The sequence below is a fragment of the Fomitopsis serialis genome (assembly GCF_022376445.1).
Source record: "Fomitopsis serialis strain Sig1Antser10 chromosome Unknown B0H18scaffold_11, whole genome shotgun sequence".
Taxonomy (NCBI): domain Eukaryota; kingdom Fungi; phylum Basidiomycota; class Agaricomycetes; order Polyporales; family Fomitopsidaceae; genus Fomitopsis; species Fomitopsis serialis.
In genome coordinates this window covers 299081-314585 of record NW_025954971.1, presented here as the reverse complement: position 1 = coordinate 314585, position 15505 = coordinate 299081, and the positions used below count along the sequence as shown (strand labels likewise).

Sequence of the window (15505 nt, the reverse complement as noted above, 5' to 3'; positions counted from 1 at the left end):
GACTTTCACTGGCACAGAATAATGACGTCAACCCGTAACGTATGCACAATGGCAGAGTATTTGGCAAGCAAGGCGCCGCTGCCAAAAGCGTTGCTAACTGACAGTCAACAGCAGCACAACCTGTGAGTAGCGGTGGACTTCGAAGAGACGTCCTCGAGAGTCGAGCCCAATTTGGTCATTGAGCACCGTCGAAGGCGCCGCGCTGGGTGGCCCGAGAATGGCGGACTGCCCTGGGATCCGCAGAGAGCAGCTTGAGCCCATGTCCTGGGCCTGCGAAGCGGATGTGGTCTTTAACCAGCTGCTTATGCCATGCGCCCATGTACATAAGTGTCTAAAGGCGCGTCTTGCGTCCCGCTGCACTTAGCGCCACCAGCAGTACGCCACAGCCACCGCGTCAGAGGGAGGGCAGACGACTTGTCTCCCGCCGCGATGTCTCCCTCTGCCGTCGCCGCCCCCGACCTTGCTCCCCCCAAGATCGATGAGCCAAAGCCCGAACGCCCCGCCGCGGGGTCGCGCATGCCCTCGCTCAACCAGCTCGCAGCACGCATCAACCTGAACAACGGCTCCAACCCCGCCTCTGCAGCCTCGCGCCCCCGCCTCGCCGCTGCACTCCTCCGCACCTCCTCCCAGACGTCGATGTCCACGCAGGCATCGACGACCGACTCCGTCACCGTCAATCCGCCAGGATCCCGCTCCGTGTCGCCCGCGACCCTGTCGACGTCTCCCCCGGGCAGCTCCTCCTCTACACCCGCGCCCAGCGACGCGGGGTCCGGCGAGCAGCTCACGACGGAGCGGCTCGACAAGCTCAACGACGAGACAGAGTCCGCGCCGAGGAAGCAGAAGATGCCCGTCGGCTACAAGAACATCCCCAGCCTCGACGCGATCACCGCCCGCCTCGCAAAGGCGAGGACGCTCAGCGTCGACGGCACCGCCAAGCCGCCAGACGCGGAGACCATCGAGGATCCCAAGACGCCCGGCCTCCGCATCCAGGCCCCGGAGCACCCGCTCGAGAACAAGTGGTGCGTGTCCATTCCGTGCGTTGCGTGCGCGCCCTGACCCCGCATGCAGGACAATATTCCACGACACAAAGTCGAACGCCCCCTTCACGCCCGCCTCCGCCCACCCCGCGCGGCCGCTCCCCAGCGCGAGCGCGGACCCGCTACAGAGCGCGACGCACTTTGCCGCGCCCGAGAAGGACGAGTACGAGGCGGGCCTGACGGTGATCGGCGAGTTCGAGACGGTCGAGACGTTCTGCCGGTACTTCAACTGGCTGAAGCCGCCCTCGCGGCTGGAGCGCAACTCCAACTACCACATCTTCAAGTCGGGCATCAAGCCGATGTGGGAGGACCCCGCGAACGCGCACGGCGGCAAGTGGGTGCTCACGATGAAGAATAACCCGCAGCTGCTTGACCGCTGCTGGAGCTGGCTCGCGATGGCGCTCGTCGGCGAGGACCTCGACGACGGCGACGAGATCTGCGGCGCGGTCGTCAGCCTCCGGAGCAAGGTCGACCGCATCCAGCTCTGGACGCGCAGCAAGGAGGACGTCGAGCGCATCAACGGCATCGGCCGCAAGATGGCCAAGCTCCTCGACGTCTCCGAGGCGGACGGCATCGGGCTCGAGTTCCAGGTGCGTGTCCCTCCTCGCTCTGCGCGCGCCCCCGCTGACCGCACGCACGCAGTACAACAACGACGACCGCCCCACGCCGAACAAGTTCCTCACCATTCAGGCACTCCCGCAGACGTCCTTCCGCTCGTCGTTCCAGAACAAGAGCAGCCCGATGAGCGGGCCGGGCGAGGGCCCGGGGCTGCCTGCTGCGGGCGCGCCCGGGCCCGGCGGCGCGTTTGCGGGCTTTGGCATCGGCGGGTCGGGCGCGCTGGGCGGGCCGGGCTGGAGGGGGAAGGCGCGGTGATGCGGCGGAGTGCATATGCGGAGACCATTTTGGAGCGGTTCATGGCAGTGAGCAGCGCAGTTTCTTGTAATGACGCAGTGTACGCGAATATCTCAATGCATCGGCTCGGTTATACTTGCAAATTGCCCCTTTCGTGTGGGCAAAGTCTTCTGCTCTACGGGTGGCGCGATAGTCCTGCCTGTCACATCTCTTGCGCCTGCTAAGCTTTCAATTGCATTTGGCTGTCGTCCTTCCTTATTGGTACGCGCGTCTTGCACTGTCGCATAGTCGGAACTCATGGCACTGTCACTCAGCCTGCGTGACATGGCCCTCGTGTCCATGGACAGCGGACGGTGAGCGCGGCACTGTCATAGTTGTGCCTGTGGTCCATATGATGGTCTGGTCTTCCTTTCAACAAATAGATCGACTAGCCATGAAGACCTCCTGCCAGTGCAGTGTCGACGTCTGAACGTGAACGCTCGTACGGACCTCTGCCACGAAAGAGTCGGCGCCGCTATCAAGACCTGTACCAGTTTTCAGTGAGAAGGAGGACATGTGTTTCGAGCTTTTGGACGCGATTGCCACGGAATACCGCTTGGGGGTGATCCCAGCTGTCCCTTACGACGCTTTGCATGGCTGGGACGGAACTGTGGAGATGGGCGCCGCCGATTGTTGTGGAGACTGCGTTGCGAAGCTGATGGAGCTCGCAGCAAGGGAGGGACAAGCTCTGTGGAAGAGGCTTGCCGAATCGTGGATGTGTGGATACGGTCTAGGGTTTCGGGCAGCAGTGAGTATGGAAGGGATAATATCGATGAGACCTAGCCAGCCGGGTGAGATTTCACGTTTTGCCCAATGTCAAAGTCTGACTTTGATTCCTGTACTCGCTCGTGGGTTGGCAGGAGTGGTCGCTAGGATATCCTCAACCAGAGCGAGAACGTGGACGCGCTGCAAGCGGATTGCGAGTGCGGTACTATAAGATATCCCAACGTGAAACCAATGTACGAGTTAGAACTAATGCACATGCAACTTATTTCTGTCCACTTCGCCCCATACATCGGCTTTGAGAGAGAACTGTCAGACATGGCGTGGCTTCGGTTTGAACTTGTTGCTGATCTCACCAATCACAGTGACGAATGGAAGGCGAAGAGGCCGCTCAATACGGCACCACCGCGACGGCTCGGCCCTACGTAGATGCTATGATACTCATCTACAAATTTGGGATCAGTCATGGCTAGCCTGAAACGGTGGGTGGACACAAACCTATTCAAACTGAAATAGAGCAGATTCCTCAGGCTATGCCGTAGTGACCCAGCCTGGGACGTCTACGCCAAAGTATTCGGGTAGCTGAGACCAGATCTTGAGTCGTTCCCTACGATGTCGCACCTCCAACATCTGCTCGCACGCCTGACAAAGGGGTTCGTGGCGAACGAATTCCTGCACAGTCCGAGATGTCAGGCAATCAAACAGCCCGGTTTCCCAGTGATCCTGCGTCCTCAGCCACTCGGATCGGGAATCAAGGATCGAGGAACACTCCGCTGGCTGCTCGCAAGGCATGCTGACACTGGGATCGAAGATACGCAGCGCAGCGACGACATGATCGTGAACGAGAGCTTTCCGCGCGTCCAGACATCGCACTGTGTCCGCCTGGCTGAGGATTCTATTGCCGTGGCATCGCTGCCGCGCTGTACGCCCTGCAGAAGCGACTGCGTCGGAAGAGCCGAGCATTCGTAGAGGGCGCTGGGCAGGACGGCTGGGTGCTGTCAGGCGAGCAAGGTTGACGGCGGCGATCGCATCAGTGGGTTGGCAGTCATCATAGGCGTAGTGTTGTGTCCTTGCGCGCCGTGCCATGCATCGAGCCATGTATCGTAGTTGCCGCTGTAGCGGCTTTGCAGCCGCTCGAGTGCGTTCCCTAGAATGTCTTTTGCACCATATTCATGACCGAGGCGAATCAGGCTCGACACGACAGAGAAGCCGACAACCTGGTCCGGTCGGTAGAACCTACGGATGCACATGCATACTTAGTTGGCCGAGGGGTGGAATGACACAGACGAACCTCCAGGGAGAAATCAAAGCTCGTAGGAAGATACGGACATCATCGGGGTCATTTGATAGGTGGAAGACGGGACACCCATCGATCTTCGTCCGGGTGTCCAACAGGCGGGGAACGGGTTTTAGCACAGTATCTCTGGCCAGGAGTCCCTCGTACACACGAAATGCCACAGTGCCTGCACGCAAGACTACCGTGCCATCTTCGAACCAGAATTCAACGTCGTGCGTGGGAGGCTCCTGCCTGTGTTCCAAGACAGCGTCTAGTGGCTAGTGCAGGCGATGAATTTACTATGATCAGAGTCATCTCAGAGTTTTTGTGGTTGCACGACAACTTACATCTGGCGACTCGGAGATCCTGCCTGTTTGTTCCCTTGTTTTTGCGCGTTGCTGCAACATATTACCAGGAAACGCGGAGGGGGATGCAAAGCAGACGTACCGTATACACTGCGCCGTTTCAGTCGGCTTCACCGGTCGGAGTCGTGGGAGCACTGGGACCGTGACGCGACACGGTCACGAGATCCAAGTTGCGCATGTCGCCCGCGACACCCCGCAGCCCGCTACAGCCAGACACACCTCGCTATAACTGACTTGGATAGCCTGAGTCGACTCCCTGGACAAGAACTTGTACTATGTCGATCCGCAATTCTGATGCGTCTTCATTTCATCCCAACGATCCGCTCACGTCATATGAAGTTCCCGCGGAACCGAACGCTTCAAGTTGCATTACAGCAGTGCTTTAGTAGGACGGCACTTCGGACAGCTCCGCGGCCATATACAGCCACACACACCATTCACACAGTACGCCTACAACTTCCATGTCGTGACGTTCATACGATGTAGAGTAAACACAGCCCACTGGCAGGGATGCAGCGGTACAACCATAGTCTACATGTACCATCGATCATTTGGATGAGCTGTCAGTTCTGTATCAGTCACTACAATGCAGATAACAGGCTGAGGGGGACGTGACGCGCCTTGAGGGATTCTTCTCAAGAGTCACTGTCTGAATAACTAGCAGGTTCCTCAGACTGGTCTATATCTGGCCAGCCTGGAACATGAACGCCAAAGTATCCCGGTAGCCTGCACCAGATCTCCAGCCGTTCCCTACGGTGCCGCTCCTCCATCATCGCCTCGCACGTGGCACAAAGTGCGTAAATATTCCTGCCTCTCAAGTCAAAAACATTGCGATACGTCAGGCTGTCATAGCGGCAGAGGCCAGTTTTGTCGTGACCCTTGGTCCTCAGGAACTCGAGCCTGTCTCCGAAAAACGAGGAGCAATCCGAGTCCCCTTCGCAATCTTCATCGCACTCGGGTGCCACGGCACGCAGCGTAGTGAGAAAGTAGTCGTAGACGAGGTATTTCCGGGCGTCCAGACATCGCTCGACGTCCTCCGATGAAAGTCGGTCCGTCGTCGTGTCATCGCCATCGCGCTGTATGCCCTGCAGAAGCGTCTGCGTTGGGAGGTTCGCACACTCGTAGAGAGCGCTGGGGAGAACGGATGTCGCACCCGTCAGGCGAGCGAGGTTGACGGCAGCAATAGCATCGGTAGGCCGGCTGGTCATTGAAGGCCGCGATATGCTAGGCTCCGAGTCGTGCGTGCCTTTCCATGCGTCGAACCAGGTCTCGAGCTTGTCACTGAAGCGACCTTTAAGCCGTCCAAGTGCATTGTCAAGGATGTGCTGCATGCGATACTTGTGACCGAGGCGGATCAGGCTCGCAACGACTGAGAAGCTGACAGTCTGGTCTGGTCGGTAGTACCTGTAGATACATAAGAGCATTGAGTATAAGCGATAGAGCACAATTGATATGGACGAACCCCCAGGGCGATAGGATAGCTCGTAATAGACTACGAAGCTCCTCTGAGCGATCGGACAGACGGGCAACGGGACACCCATCGATCATCTCCACATTCGGAAGGACTCGCTGGAGGCCAGCAAAAAGGTCGCGTAAGACAGAGGAGTCGCGAGCCAGCAATCCCTCGTATACGCGGAAGGCAACATTGCCCGCGATCAGGACTATTGTGCCGTCTTTGAACCAAAACTCATCATCGCGCAGGGGAGGTTTCTGTTCGCACTCAGACGAGCCGAGCCGATGACCACGGTCGTCGAATGCTTGTTCAGTACGCTCAGTACTTGTGGATGTAGGAGCACAAGGATCCGCCTCACGATCGGTACGGGGTCGCTTCTTTGAACTTTGTGACGACTGCTCTGGCATGGTGGTTGTGAGACTGCTTGGGCCGAGCGTTCATCTGAGGGCATGCGCCTGTTGTCCATGAGGCACGGTCACATGATTCTGTTGAAGTGCCATTCCTCACTGACATTACTTTGCTGCACTCAGGATCGCAATCACAACTCCTGCTGCGTAAGAAGGCGGAAAAGATACACGTCGTGTGCTCGATCTATGAGTCCTCCACGCCGCACCTCGCTGTGCCAGCTAATATTATCCAGGAGGATATCGCCGGGATACCTCGCCTCGCCAGCCTTCCCGCACCAGTCAAAGTCAATCAGCACGGCCCTGTCGTCCACAAGCAGGATATTCGGCGCGCGCAGGTCACCAAACACGAGTCCGTGCTCGTGCAGCATCGTGACCGCCACCCGGAGCGAGTCGACGTGAACGGGCTCCGTCAGTAAATCGCCAGTAGGGTCCTCCCTGCCCTCCACGTAGTCCATCACGACGACCCACATCCCGACGTCGGAATCGTACTCGCAATACCGCAGCTTGGGTGCCTGCGGGGGCGAGGCGTTCGCGAGGAGCTCGTGCGCTCCGCCGTTGTACGCGTACGCGAACTTGACGACGACCTTTTCCGTCTCGGACTTGCTCTTGGCCTCCGCCACGAATACCGCCTTCATGCTGAGATCGGGATCTAGGCGCCCGTGTACGTGAGCTCGACCTCCTCGTCTGCGCTGTTGTGTAAGTCTTGAAGTGAGGGCCTATCATGGATGGGGCTTGGAAGCAGGCGACATTGCTTGTACCAACTGCGAGTAGTACTCGTCGAGGTCCTTGATGCACCCCTCAACGCGCGAAGAGCCTTGCGACGCGACGACCGGCGTCATCAATCGGTGAGCGGCGAGTGAGCGTTGGGCGAGGGACGACCGAGATGTAATCCGTGAGAGTCTGGCGATGAGCTGGTCAGCGAACACGGCACCACGACATGATGTTCGGGCCCGCCATCCCTATGATGAAAGCGGACAACAGCATGTTTCTCGCGCGGCCAGGCCTAGGCTCATGCTATCAGCTCACAATGCACAGCGCTGCGACGACATACCTCGTCGACGAGTAACAGCTACGTAGGTGACTCGGCTTGGGCGATTGGATCGCAGCCGCCCTCCCCAACTCGACCTTCGCCTCGGTGATCATAGCAAGGAGCGAAACCCATTGGATGCTTCGCCGAGAATACACACCGCTGTTCGAGTCTCCGGATGATAGGAAAGAACGCTCTCCATGAGAATTCTGGATGCACAGCCGCACCCATTCGAGCAGATTCTTCGCCCGGTCGGTATTGACCTGTAGAAGCTAAGCCTTCGTGACGAATTTCTGCGCACGATCGAGCTCTCATGCGTAAATCTTGGGGCTCTGCATCAGCCGCAGGAACTTGGCATACACCGGTGATAGATGGAATCGGCGGGGGAGTCAGGTGAGAGGTCGGAATTGTACACCGCATCCAGACAAGAGTCCTGTTGAGGTTCATACAGCTCGCAACGGTGGCGCCTGTCGAGGGACGTTTCCGATCGCGCGGCTGCAGCGATGTTCTCGCGACCTGTCAGGCTGTAACGAGATGCATCAGCCAGAGGATTATGGACAGACGAATTTGTGCATTGGACTCGTTCACTTCTTGCAAGGTGTATAGTGGCATTGGGTGAGCGACTGGAACACCTGAACGGAGTGGTGAATGGTGACAATGACAAACTCGTAGACGCACTTAAGACAGCAACAACTTCCTCTGATTGCACATTGTCAAGGGTTGTTGTGGTTGCAACAGTATCGCCTTGTTGTCCAGGTACAGGTTGTCGGTCGATAATCTCATATGTGTTCTTCATGTTGGCCACGGTTGCGACAGAAGGCCAAAGTTGTTCTATGAGCTATACAAAAGGCGTATGTACAAGATATCTCAAAACCAGAGTCACGGTTGTCGTACCTCGTACATTTCAACTTGCAAAACAAAGTTTGGAGGGATATCAAGTCCTCGAAAATGTTTGTGAGTACGGACTCTGTCGAGGACAACATCTTCGAGGTAGGATACACGGCCGTGGCTGGGTGACAGCTCTGCATAGACGTGTGAGAGGTACCGATACTTCTCAGCAGGAGTAACAGAAGTGGAGGGAATCACAGAAGAAGGTACGAGCAGGATAGGAAAGTTGAACTTGCGAATTTCTTCAGTCATATCTGGATTCTGTCGTGCACGCCCACTTCAGGTTCAGTTGAAGAGGTCCGCCACTTGTCCACAGTATATGTATGTATGGAGGAGGTGGAATGAGGAACGAGGAGGAGAAGTCCTATTCGGAACTAGTCAGTGTCACTACAGGACTAAGGAGGTTGCAGGCGTGAGACACGGTCACGAGACATGTAGCATGCGTCGCGAACGCGCGTCGCTGCGACAGGCGCGTTCAGGGACCTTCAGTCTGCTCGGATTCAACATTCGTTCAATACTCAACGACTATTCACCCTTATTTATCTATCATCGTCCTCTCTAGCTACAGCAACGACGAGCTATGTGGTCCAACTGTGTGCCTTGAAGTATCATACCATGCGGCAACCTGGCATGTACAGACCTCTAAGGCGGGTTTCCATCCGTCACACTGCAGCGCATATATGGTGAAAAGCGTGCAATACGGTGAGCGGATTCATTATACTATGATCTGTGGTGGAATCTATCATGGCTGTCCATGAACAAGCTTGTGATTCTGCGGAGGGTCGGAAGGCCTTCAATGATGCACCATCCTTTTTGCATTACCGCGGTCGGATGCGCACCTCACGCTCCGAGAATAGAAGCTCCCAGTTTACGCCTTGCTAACACCCATCACCGATATCGAGTCCTTTGTACGTATTTTTCCGTGACATGTTCAATGACCGCACCAAGATAACCTTGCGGGTCGCAGAAATAGTATGATCGTCGTACTTTGGACGTTCATGTCGAACAACGTGTGTCAGCGACCACTCAGACCGTGCGTTGGTTCAGTCTGTTCAATTGTTGTGTCTCGGATTCTTCTGATGGCAGATGTTACATGATTTGTAGACTAGAGTCAACGTGCGTTCGCACACAGCACGGACGTGAGTATTCGTATATTCATATCCTGGGAGGTACTCCTGCTGTCCGAACTCACGTTCGTTGTCAGCATCCGGCCTATACACCACGAGAGGAGGAAGCTCGAAACCGACCTGGCGGTTCACCACTAGCGTCCTCTGAGCTTCCTATTCGCTGAGGATAGCCTGTTCTATCGAACAACTTAACAACCACCTTACGCCTCACCGGCCCTATGGGTCACCCTTGCTCGTAGGACGAATACACGCCATGTATTCCCTTCTGTGCCGCGTATATCGGGTCGGTGCGGAGTTACTCCAGGGCATCTCTCTCTCACCAACTCTTGCGCAGACAATGCCAGCAGAGAACATCAATCGGAAACATTCAGTACCATGCGCTCGCTAAGTCCGACTGAATGGGCCAAGGGAGCGAGCGAGATTGCCCCCGATCTGCCGTTGCGCGTCTTCCTCGGATCGCCTGTCAACGAACGCACTCTGCCCCCGAGTCGATGACGCATGCAGTACAGAGCAGGGACGCGAGAACTGGCCGGCGCGTTCCTCAAGGACGCGATCAAGGGGTATGGACAGCTGCAGTCACGCCGCAGTTGACAATATCTATGTCTTGGTATGTGAGTTCCAACAACACCTCTTGCAAAGGTAATGGCTCACCGTGTATGTAGTCCGTTCCAACTGCGTTACCGAGGCGGCTTTGTCTCCACTCCCCTGGGTCTTCGGGACGTTCGGCAGGTAATGCCGGGGCTAAACCTTCCGACGGCACGGATCGGTGAGACATACTGGGATAGCCAGGGGATAGCGTCCTCCAGAAAACATACGCGCACCCTCTTCCGGTGATGAACACTTCGGCTTCTCAAGGTCGCAATATACGTTGGATCCAAGTTGAACGAACAATCGCACACGGGCCGTCTCAAGCCCAGAGCTCTTAGTAACGAATCTGCGACTGGGACCGTGCACTGGCCCCCGGGTCGTCCCTGGATATCATTGACCCCAAGTCTACGGGCACACAGGCTACAGTTTTCCCCTCCAGCTGTACGTTGCCTTTCTCCTCTGGCACTTCCGAACCCCTTTTTTCTGAGTTGCTTAGACATGCACCGTCCATTATGCTCACAGGAAGCGGCTCCTTCCGTGTCTACAACCGCCTCCGGGAAGCTCGCCGGCCGAACGCTGGAGCGTCGCTCTTCTTCGCTCTCTTGTCTGAGCGACTGAGTCCGACGCAGCCCAGCCTTCTCGTGTGTCTGATCTCCGATACACTGGCATCGACCCTTCCACATGGCTCGGAGGGTTATTCAGGAGAGCATTTGAAAGGCCGTGGATGATCGCTCTGCGCAGCACTGGGTGATCCTATTTGCTGCGCCCCGCCGATCCCCCACAATAGCACGCTGGGTAATCTTCCCCCGCGCGCATCCGGATCCTGCCCCAGGCGTCATCTCCGCACTTCCCCGGGAGATCGCCCGCGTCGAGCGGTGGCGGCTTTCAAAGCTGCGTCTCAGAGATACTCTGAGATACTACATGCGGAGGTGACAGTGCTTGTCGTGCGGAACCCGCCGGTTCGTGCATCGTGCGCGGCGACCAACCCCGCACGCCTGGCGATCATGGATGCGGCCTTCCCGCTGATCCCCCGCACGCCCATCCAGATCCCGCAGCGCACCGCAGAACAGGTCCATGTCAGTCGCGCGAACGCGCCTGGTGCTCCGTCGGTGCCAACTTTCTCGCCCTTCAAGCTTCATGCCTCAGTGGTCGCAGATCGTGCTACATATCCGGGGTCCACTCTGTCATTGCGTCTGTCTCCGGCATCGCGCTGACGGCCAGGCTGTGATTGGATTCGATTCCCGACACGGTCCCTGAACGAAGTCCCGGACATGCGCGCGCGAAGATCGAACCAATTGCGGGCGGATCCACCATTCAAGATCAGCGTCGCCCGGCGAGGTTGCACAGTTGTTCCCCGCAAACAGTCTGGTTCCTCGCGGTGCCATCTCTCGCATTTGGCACTGAAGGGGCGCATCACTCACCGCATGCTTCAGCGGGAAAGATACGCCGTGGTTGGCTGTATTTCAAGTGATTTCTACTGGAAGTGCAAAGCTACTAACTACTGTCCACCGATCAGCGCGACCACGCTAATTGTCGACTGTAGCCACGCTATACCTCGGATCTTGATGTCTCATGTTGCTCTTGGCCATGACTGGGAACGGCTGATGGTACTAGCGAAGAAGCTTAGCTTGATTGGTGTTGTGCTTGCTTATGGTGGTACGAATGCACCGTTTCAGCTATTGATGTGCACTGATCTGACGACGGTGCCGCCGTAGGCCATGCAGTGCCTTCTGTCAACTTGCCCAGTCGAGGAGCAACAGGTCAGCGTACACCTCCCTCGTCCAGTTCATCTCCGCCGACCGGCGGTGTCAGTACGGTACCACTTACGCGGGGGCAATCCAAGAGCGCATGGACAACGACGGTGAGTTCTTAGCCAAGAACAGGGCTCGAAGGTGGTCTTGACCACAGACACGGCAGAGTTCTGGCCGCACGGCGCAATGAAGGTGCGTCTTGCGGTGCTGAGGCTGGGCGCCGTGCTTACCCCACACGGGCGCGGCATCACTGATCGTTCCTGCCCCGCATTGGAAGCCAGAGTCAAACGCCACAAGTCCAAACTCGTCCGGAGCCACTCCGCCGCCGCATATGGCAAGATGGGCCACCCTCTACATCCTCCCAATCCGCGCACGCCGCACCGAGGAGAAGGCTCACCCGTAGAGACCCCAGGACACAAGGAGAATCACAGACGTCGACCCGGATAGTGCGATCCTCCCGCGCCCAATCACGGGCCTCGCAATCCCACGAAGCCACCGACGTCACCCCTCTCATTAGTAGCAGGCTGTACATCTGTGAGCCACGCCGCATCCCATCCCAGGATCCCGTCCATCCGGATCTTGCGAGGCGGCCTGCGGTTATGTACGTGCCGCCCCACACCCCGCCGAAGGCGACCGCGCGCAGCCACGACCTGCGCACACACGCATAATCGATGATGCAACCTCGCCGGCTCCCTGGATCTTCGTCTTCGTCTCTCGTAAGGCTGGGGTTCTGGAGTCGAAGGACGGGGAGGATGACGTCGGCGAGGACATGCAGCTCACGCCCGATGCACCGCCATCGCTGCGGACCACGGAACCCGGACGCGTTTTGTCACTGGGACTATGTCGACTCTCCGAGTCATGTCATATCATCATTGTTCGTGCCATTTACCTTTCCGTCCGCGGCCATGCGGGGCTGACATCGGTGGCCCTGGGAACGCGGACACTCGTACCGGCCGCGCGTCAAAGCACTGACGGGGTAGAGCAAGTTGCCTCGCGCGCACCCGTCGACTCAGACAGCTTTCGGCCATCCTACCAACGCAGTAGGACGCGGAAGGGTGTCAGCGGCGCCGACAGAAGCCATCCGCGGACTCAACGAACCCGTCGCCCACACGCGCTCCTCCGCAAGCACACCCACCACAAGCCGTCGACCCCGTCACACCGTACTTCCATCCGCCAGCGTCCTCCATCACTACCCTCCGATCGGAATCACAGTGACACACGGACTGCTCCCGGGGCCTTCATTGAACCCACTCCCACCAACCGAGATGAAAGCTCGAATTTGACTTCGACGCGAGCGCGCGCCTGGAGCAGGCCCAACCTTGCGCTGTGCCGTGCCGCGCTGTATGTAGTAACGGTTGTGGCGTCCCGAAGTATGCAGGCCTCGCAGTTCGAGGCGCGCGCTGTTGCGCGTCGAACTGAGGCGGCGTGCCAGCATGAGTTCAACAGGATTGCGGCACCGGGCTAAGTGCCGATTGTGTCTTTCTGTAATGCATAATGCAGGCGCAATGCGCACGTACGATGCAGAGCGGTCTCGAGCAAAGACATACGTGAGGCATACTCTACATTCCGTGTCCCACGTCCTAGATTCATACGTGCCCTCGAGCCTCGGGCCCTCCTCCCCAGCACACCGCACAGTAAGCCGGCACATCCACGATTCCCGAACGGCGCACGACCATTGCAGCGGGGCGCACGACCCCTCCGCACTGCATCCAGCAGCTCCGTGCACCGGACATACCGAGCTGCGCGCTCCGCGCCGCGCGCGCGTCCGACGCGCACTATGTATCAGCGCAATCGCTGTCTCGGCAATCGCACCAGCGCGCGCAGCCCCAGGACACGAATGATCATTGATCATTGATCACAGACCGCCGTTCATGCATCATGTTCGACGTCCGCCCGTCGTCTGTCCATGATCCGTGATCCGCACAGTTGTGTGGCCCATCCCAGAGCGCGGCCGAAAGACAAGGACACCATCGACGCCACGACGTCTTCTTGACAGCAGCAAGGCAGGCTTGACAGCAGGGAGGCAGGGATCCCGCAGGACGTCGGGCGTACCGGCCGCTCCCAGTTCGATCGTGAGTCTGCGCACGACCAGGCGGGTAAGCCTCGACCGCGAAGCGCCTGCACCAGCGGCCGAAGGAGCATCGCCAGAACGCACTCCGAGTCCCCGTCCCCAGTCTGAGTCCAAGACCGAGACGCATCTTTCATTGCGTATGAACCGACAGACTCGGACTACACACGCGAGGCGGGGCCGCCCCGGGTCGTCATACAAAGCGCAGAGAGCCAGAACCGCCCCGGCGTCGACACGCATCCAGCAGTCGCCCGTTGCGGCCACCAGAGAGCGTCTCCTACTGCATGTGTACATAGTTACCGTTCCTCGCGAAGCCGTCCATAGCGCGCTGATTGCAGGAGCCCAGGGACCCCGCGCAGGCACCAGAACAGAGCAGAGCAGAGCAGCACAGTCGCTTGAGTTGCAGCGAGACAGGCCCGTGGTGGCGCTCCCAGTCAGTCTGCGTCTTCCCCGCGATCCCAGCTTACTCCGCACTGGCAGCCATCATGCGGCACCGAAGGTTCGAGCGAGGCGTCCAGCGTAAGTTCATAGCCGCCCATAGGGAGCGCAGTCGTGGTGAGGTCCACATCCGTGTGCGCGGAGAACGCGGCGCGCTGGACACTGCTGGAGTGCGGCGTCCTCCTGAGTACAACGCGTACGGGTCCATGCACGCACGCAGCCAAAGCCAGAGCACCCGAGCCAGACTCAGAGCCAGTCAGAGCGAGAGCGAGCGCACGGTGTCTCCCAACGCCAGAAGGACGGCTGAGCGCGCGCCGGCACGCGGCCCGCCCGCCCGAGCCAATCACGCATCAGCGCTTTCGGTCTGGATCCCTCTCCCAACCTCTCCCCAGACCCAGCCCGCGCCAGCGCCAACCCGAGTCTCGAAGCCCAACGCAGACACTGGCAGGCGTCAGCGAAGCGAAGGCGATAGACTCTGCGCAGAGCGTATCTCCCGCCGAGATAGCGGGAGATCTAGAGTGGCTTCTGAGTCGAGCAGGGGGGTGTGGGTGGATTCCCCCGAGGCGAGCTTCCGAGGCGACGGCGATGTCGATGCTGGTAATGCGGACTTGGACTCGTCTGTGCCGTGTGCGAGTTCGTCTCGTCTTCTCCTCCGGCGCGGGACGGCCGAGGTTCCTTCTGGCTGCGGGCAGTGCGGACTTGGGGCACTGGGCAGGGCGCTGGGGATGCTCGGCGGTCGGTGGTAGGGGTGACGTGGCGGGTCGTCGTGGGGGGAGAGGAGGCGTCGAGGGAGCGTCTCGACCGTCGCGAGGGGCAGAGCGAAGAGCCGGCGCCCCCTCGCGGAGCCTAAGGCCGCAGCGAGTTAGGGGCGGGCGATCGAGATCATCAGTGCGCGAGGGCGGGGGCGCGGGGCGTCATGCGCGGTACGTGATGGGTCGTTAATTGCGCGATCGGGCGTCGGGCGTCGTGGGGCGCGTAATTGGGCTGGGGAGGTGGGGCGGGGCGTCGAGCGGATGCGGGCGAACGAGAGGGGCGGGGAGGAGGGGCGAGAGGGGGCCTGGGAGGGAACGGGGAGGTCGACAGGGATAGCGCAGGTGAAGATAGGGAGGGTGGACAAGGATAGCGAGGAGAAGGACGGGGAGGGTACGAGGATGGACGCAGCGCGCTATGCTATCTGTGCGCGACCGTCCGCGGGGGGCCGTTGTGTGCGTACGGAGGACGGGTGCGTTCTGGTGCGGCTGTTCCATGTGCAGGCAGGGTCTGATAGCGTGCCGCACGATCGCCCCGCTGCGTGGGTACTGGGGCCGAGGGGATCCTCTCCGCGGGCAGGCGTCCTCGGACGGGAGGCGATCGCGCGTGCGTGCCAGGGAGAGCGGGCGCGGGCATCGCCTCGACGAAGGAGCAGGGATGGTGCGATGCAGGAGCGGGCCGGACGTGCGGACGGCGTCTGGCGGCGAGCGTCAAGC

The 15505-nt window shown here is 59.1% G+C and overlaps 6 protein-coding genes across 6 annotated transcripts; 2 read left to right on the top strand and 4 right to left on the bottom strand.

The window, feature by feature from the left end:
• The first annotated feature begins 82 nt into the window (after positions 1–82).
• On the top strand, positions 83–1196 carry B0H18DRAFT_52657 (uncharacterized protein). Its single transcript, XM_048038461.1, has one exon. It carries the CDS (start codon positions 430–432, stop codon positions 1054–1056), a length of 627 nt encoding a protein of 208 aa, XP_047897156.1. The 5' UTR covers positions 83–429; the 3' UTR covers positions 1057–1196.
• Positions 1197–3027: 1831 nt separating this feature from the next.
• B0H18DRAFT_52654 (uncharacterized protein) lies at positions 3028–4001 on the bottom strand. Its single transcript, XM_048038460.1, has 3 exons — positions 3943–4001; positions 3150–3887; positions 3028–3096 (listed from the first exon to the last, which is right to left on the bottom strand). The coding sequence occupies exon 2, from the start codon at positions 3747–3749 to the stop codon at positions 3183–3185; it is 567 nt and encodes a 188-aa protein (XP_047897155.1). The 5' UTR covers positions 3750–3887; positions 3943–4001; the 3' UTR covers positions 3028–3096; positions 3150–3182.
• Positions 3862–4389, bottom strand: B0H18DRAFT_52660 (uncharacterized protein). Its single transcript, XM_048038462.1, has 4 exons — positions 4275–4389; positions 4100–4205; positions 3943–4025; positions 3862–3887 (listed from the first exon to the last, which is right to left on the bottom strand). The coding sequence occupies exons 1-3, from the start codon at positions 4332–4334 to the stop codon at positions 3991–3993; spliced, it is 201 nt and encodes a 66-aa protein (XP_047897154.1). The 5' UTR covers positions 4335–4389; the 3' UTR covers positions 3862–3887; positions 3943–3990.
• A 442-nt stretch (positions 4390–4831) lies between these two features.
• B0H18DRAFT_987417 (uncharacterized protein) lies at positions 4832–6173 on the bottom strand. The gene is made up of 3 exons (XM_048044846.1): positions 6104–6173; positions 5755–6049; positions 4832–5696 (listed from the first exon to the last, which is right to left on the bottom strand). The coding sequence occupies exons 1-3, from the start codon at positions 6150–6152 to the stop codon at positions 4928–4930; spliced, it is 1113 nt and encodes a 370-aa protein (XP_047897153.1). The 5' UTR covers positions 6153–6173; the 3' UTR covers positions 4832–4927.
• Positions 6174–6238: 65 nt separating this feature from the next.
• On the bottom strand, positions 6239–7144 carry B0H18DRAFT_987416 (uncharacterized protein). Its single transcript, XM_048044845.1, has 4 exons — positions 7077–7144; positions 6975–7052; positions 6900–6949; positions 6239–6836 (listed from the first exon to the last, which is right to left on the bottom strand). The coding sequence occupies exons 1-4, from the start codon at positions 7107–7109 to the stop codon at positions 6284–6286; spliced, it is 714 nt and encodes a 237-aa protein (XP_047897152.1). The 5' UTR covers positions 7110–7144; the 3' UTR covers positions 6239–6283.
• A 6591-nt stretch (positions 7145–13735) lies between these two features.
• On the top strand, positions 13736–15076 carry B0H18DRAFT_52475 (uncharacterized protein). The gene has a single exon (XM_048038453.1). It carries the CDS (start codon positions 14087–14089, stop codon positions 14783–14785), a length of 699 nt encoding a protein of 232 aa, XP_047897151.1. The 5' UTR covers positions 13736–14086; the 3' UTR covers positions 14786–15076.
• The last annotated feature ends 429 nt before the right edge of the window (positions 15077–15505 follow it).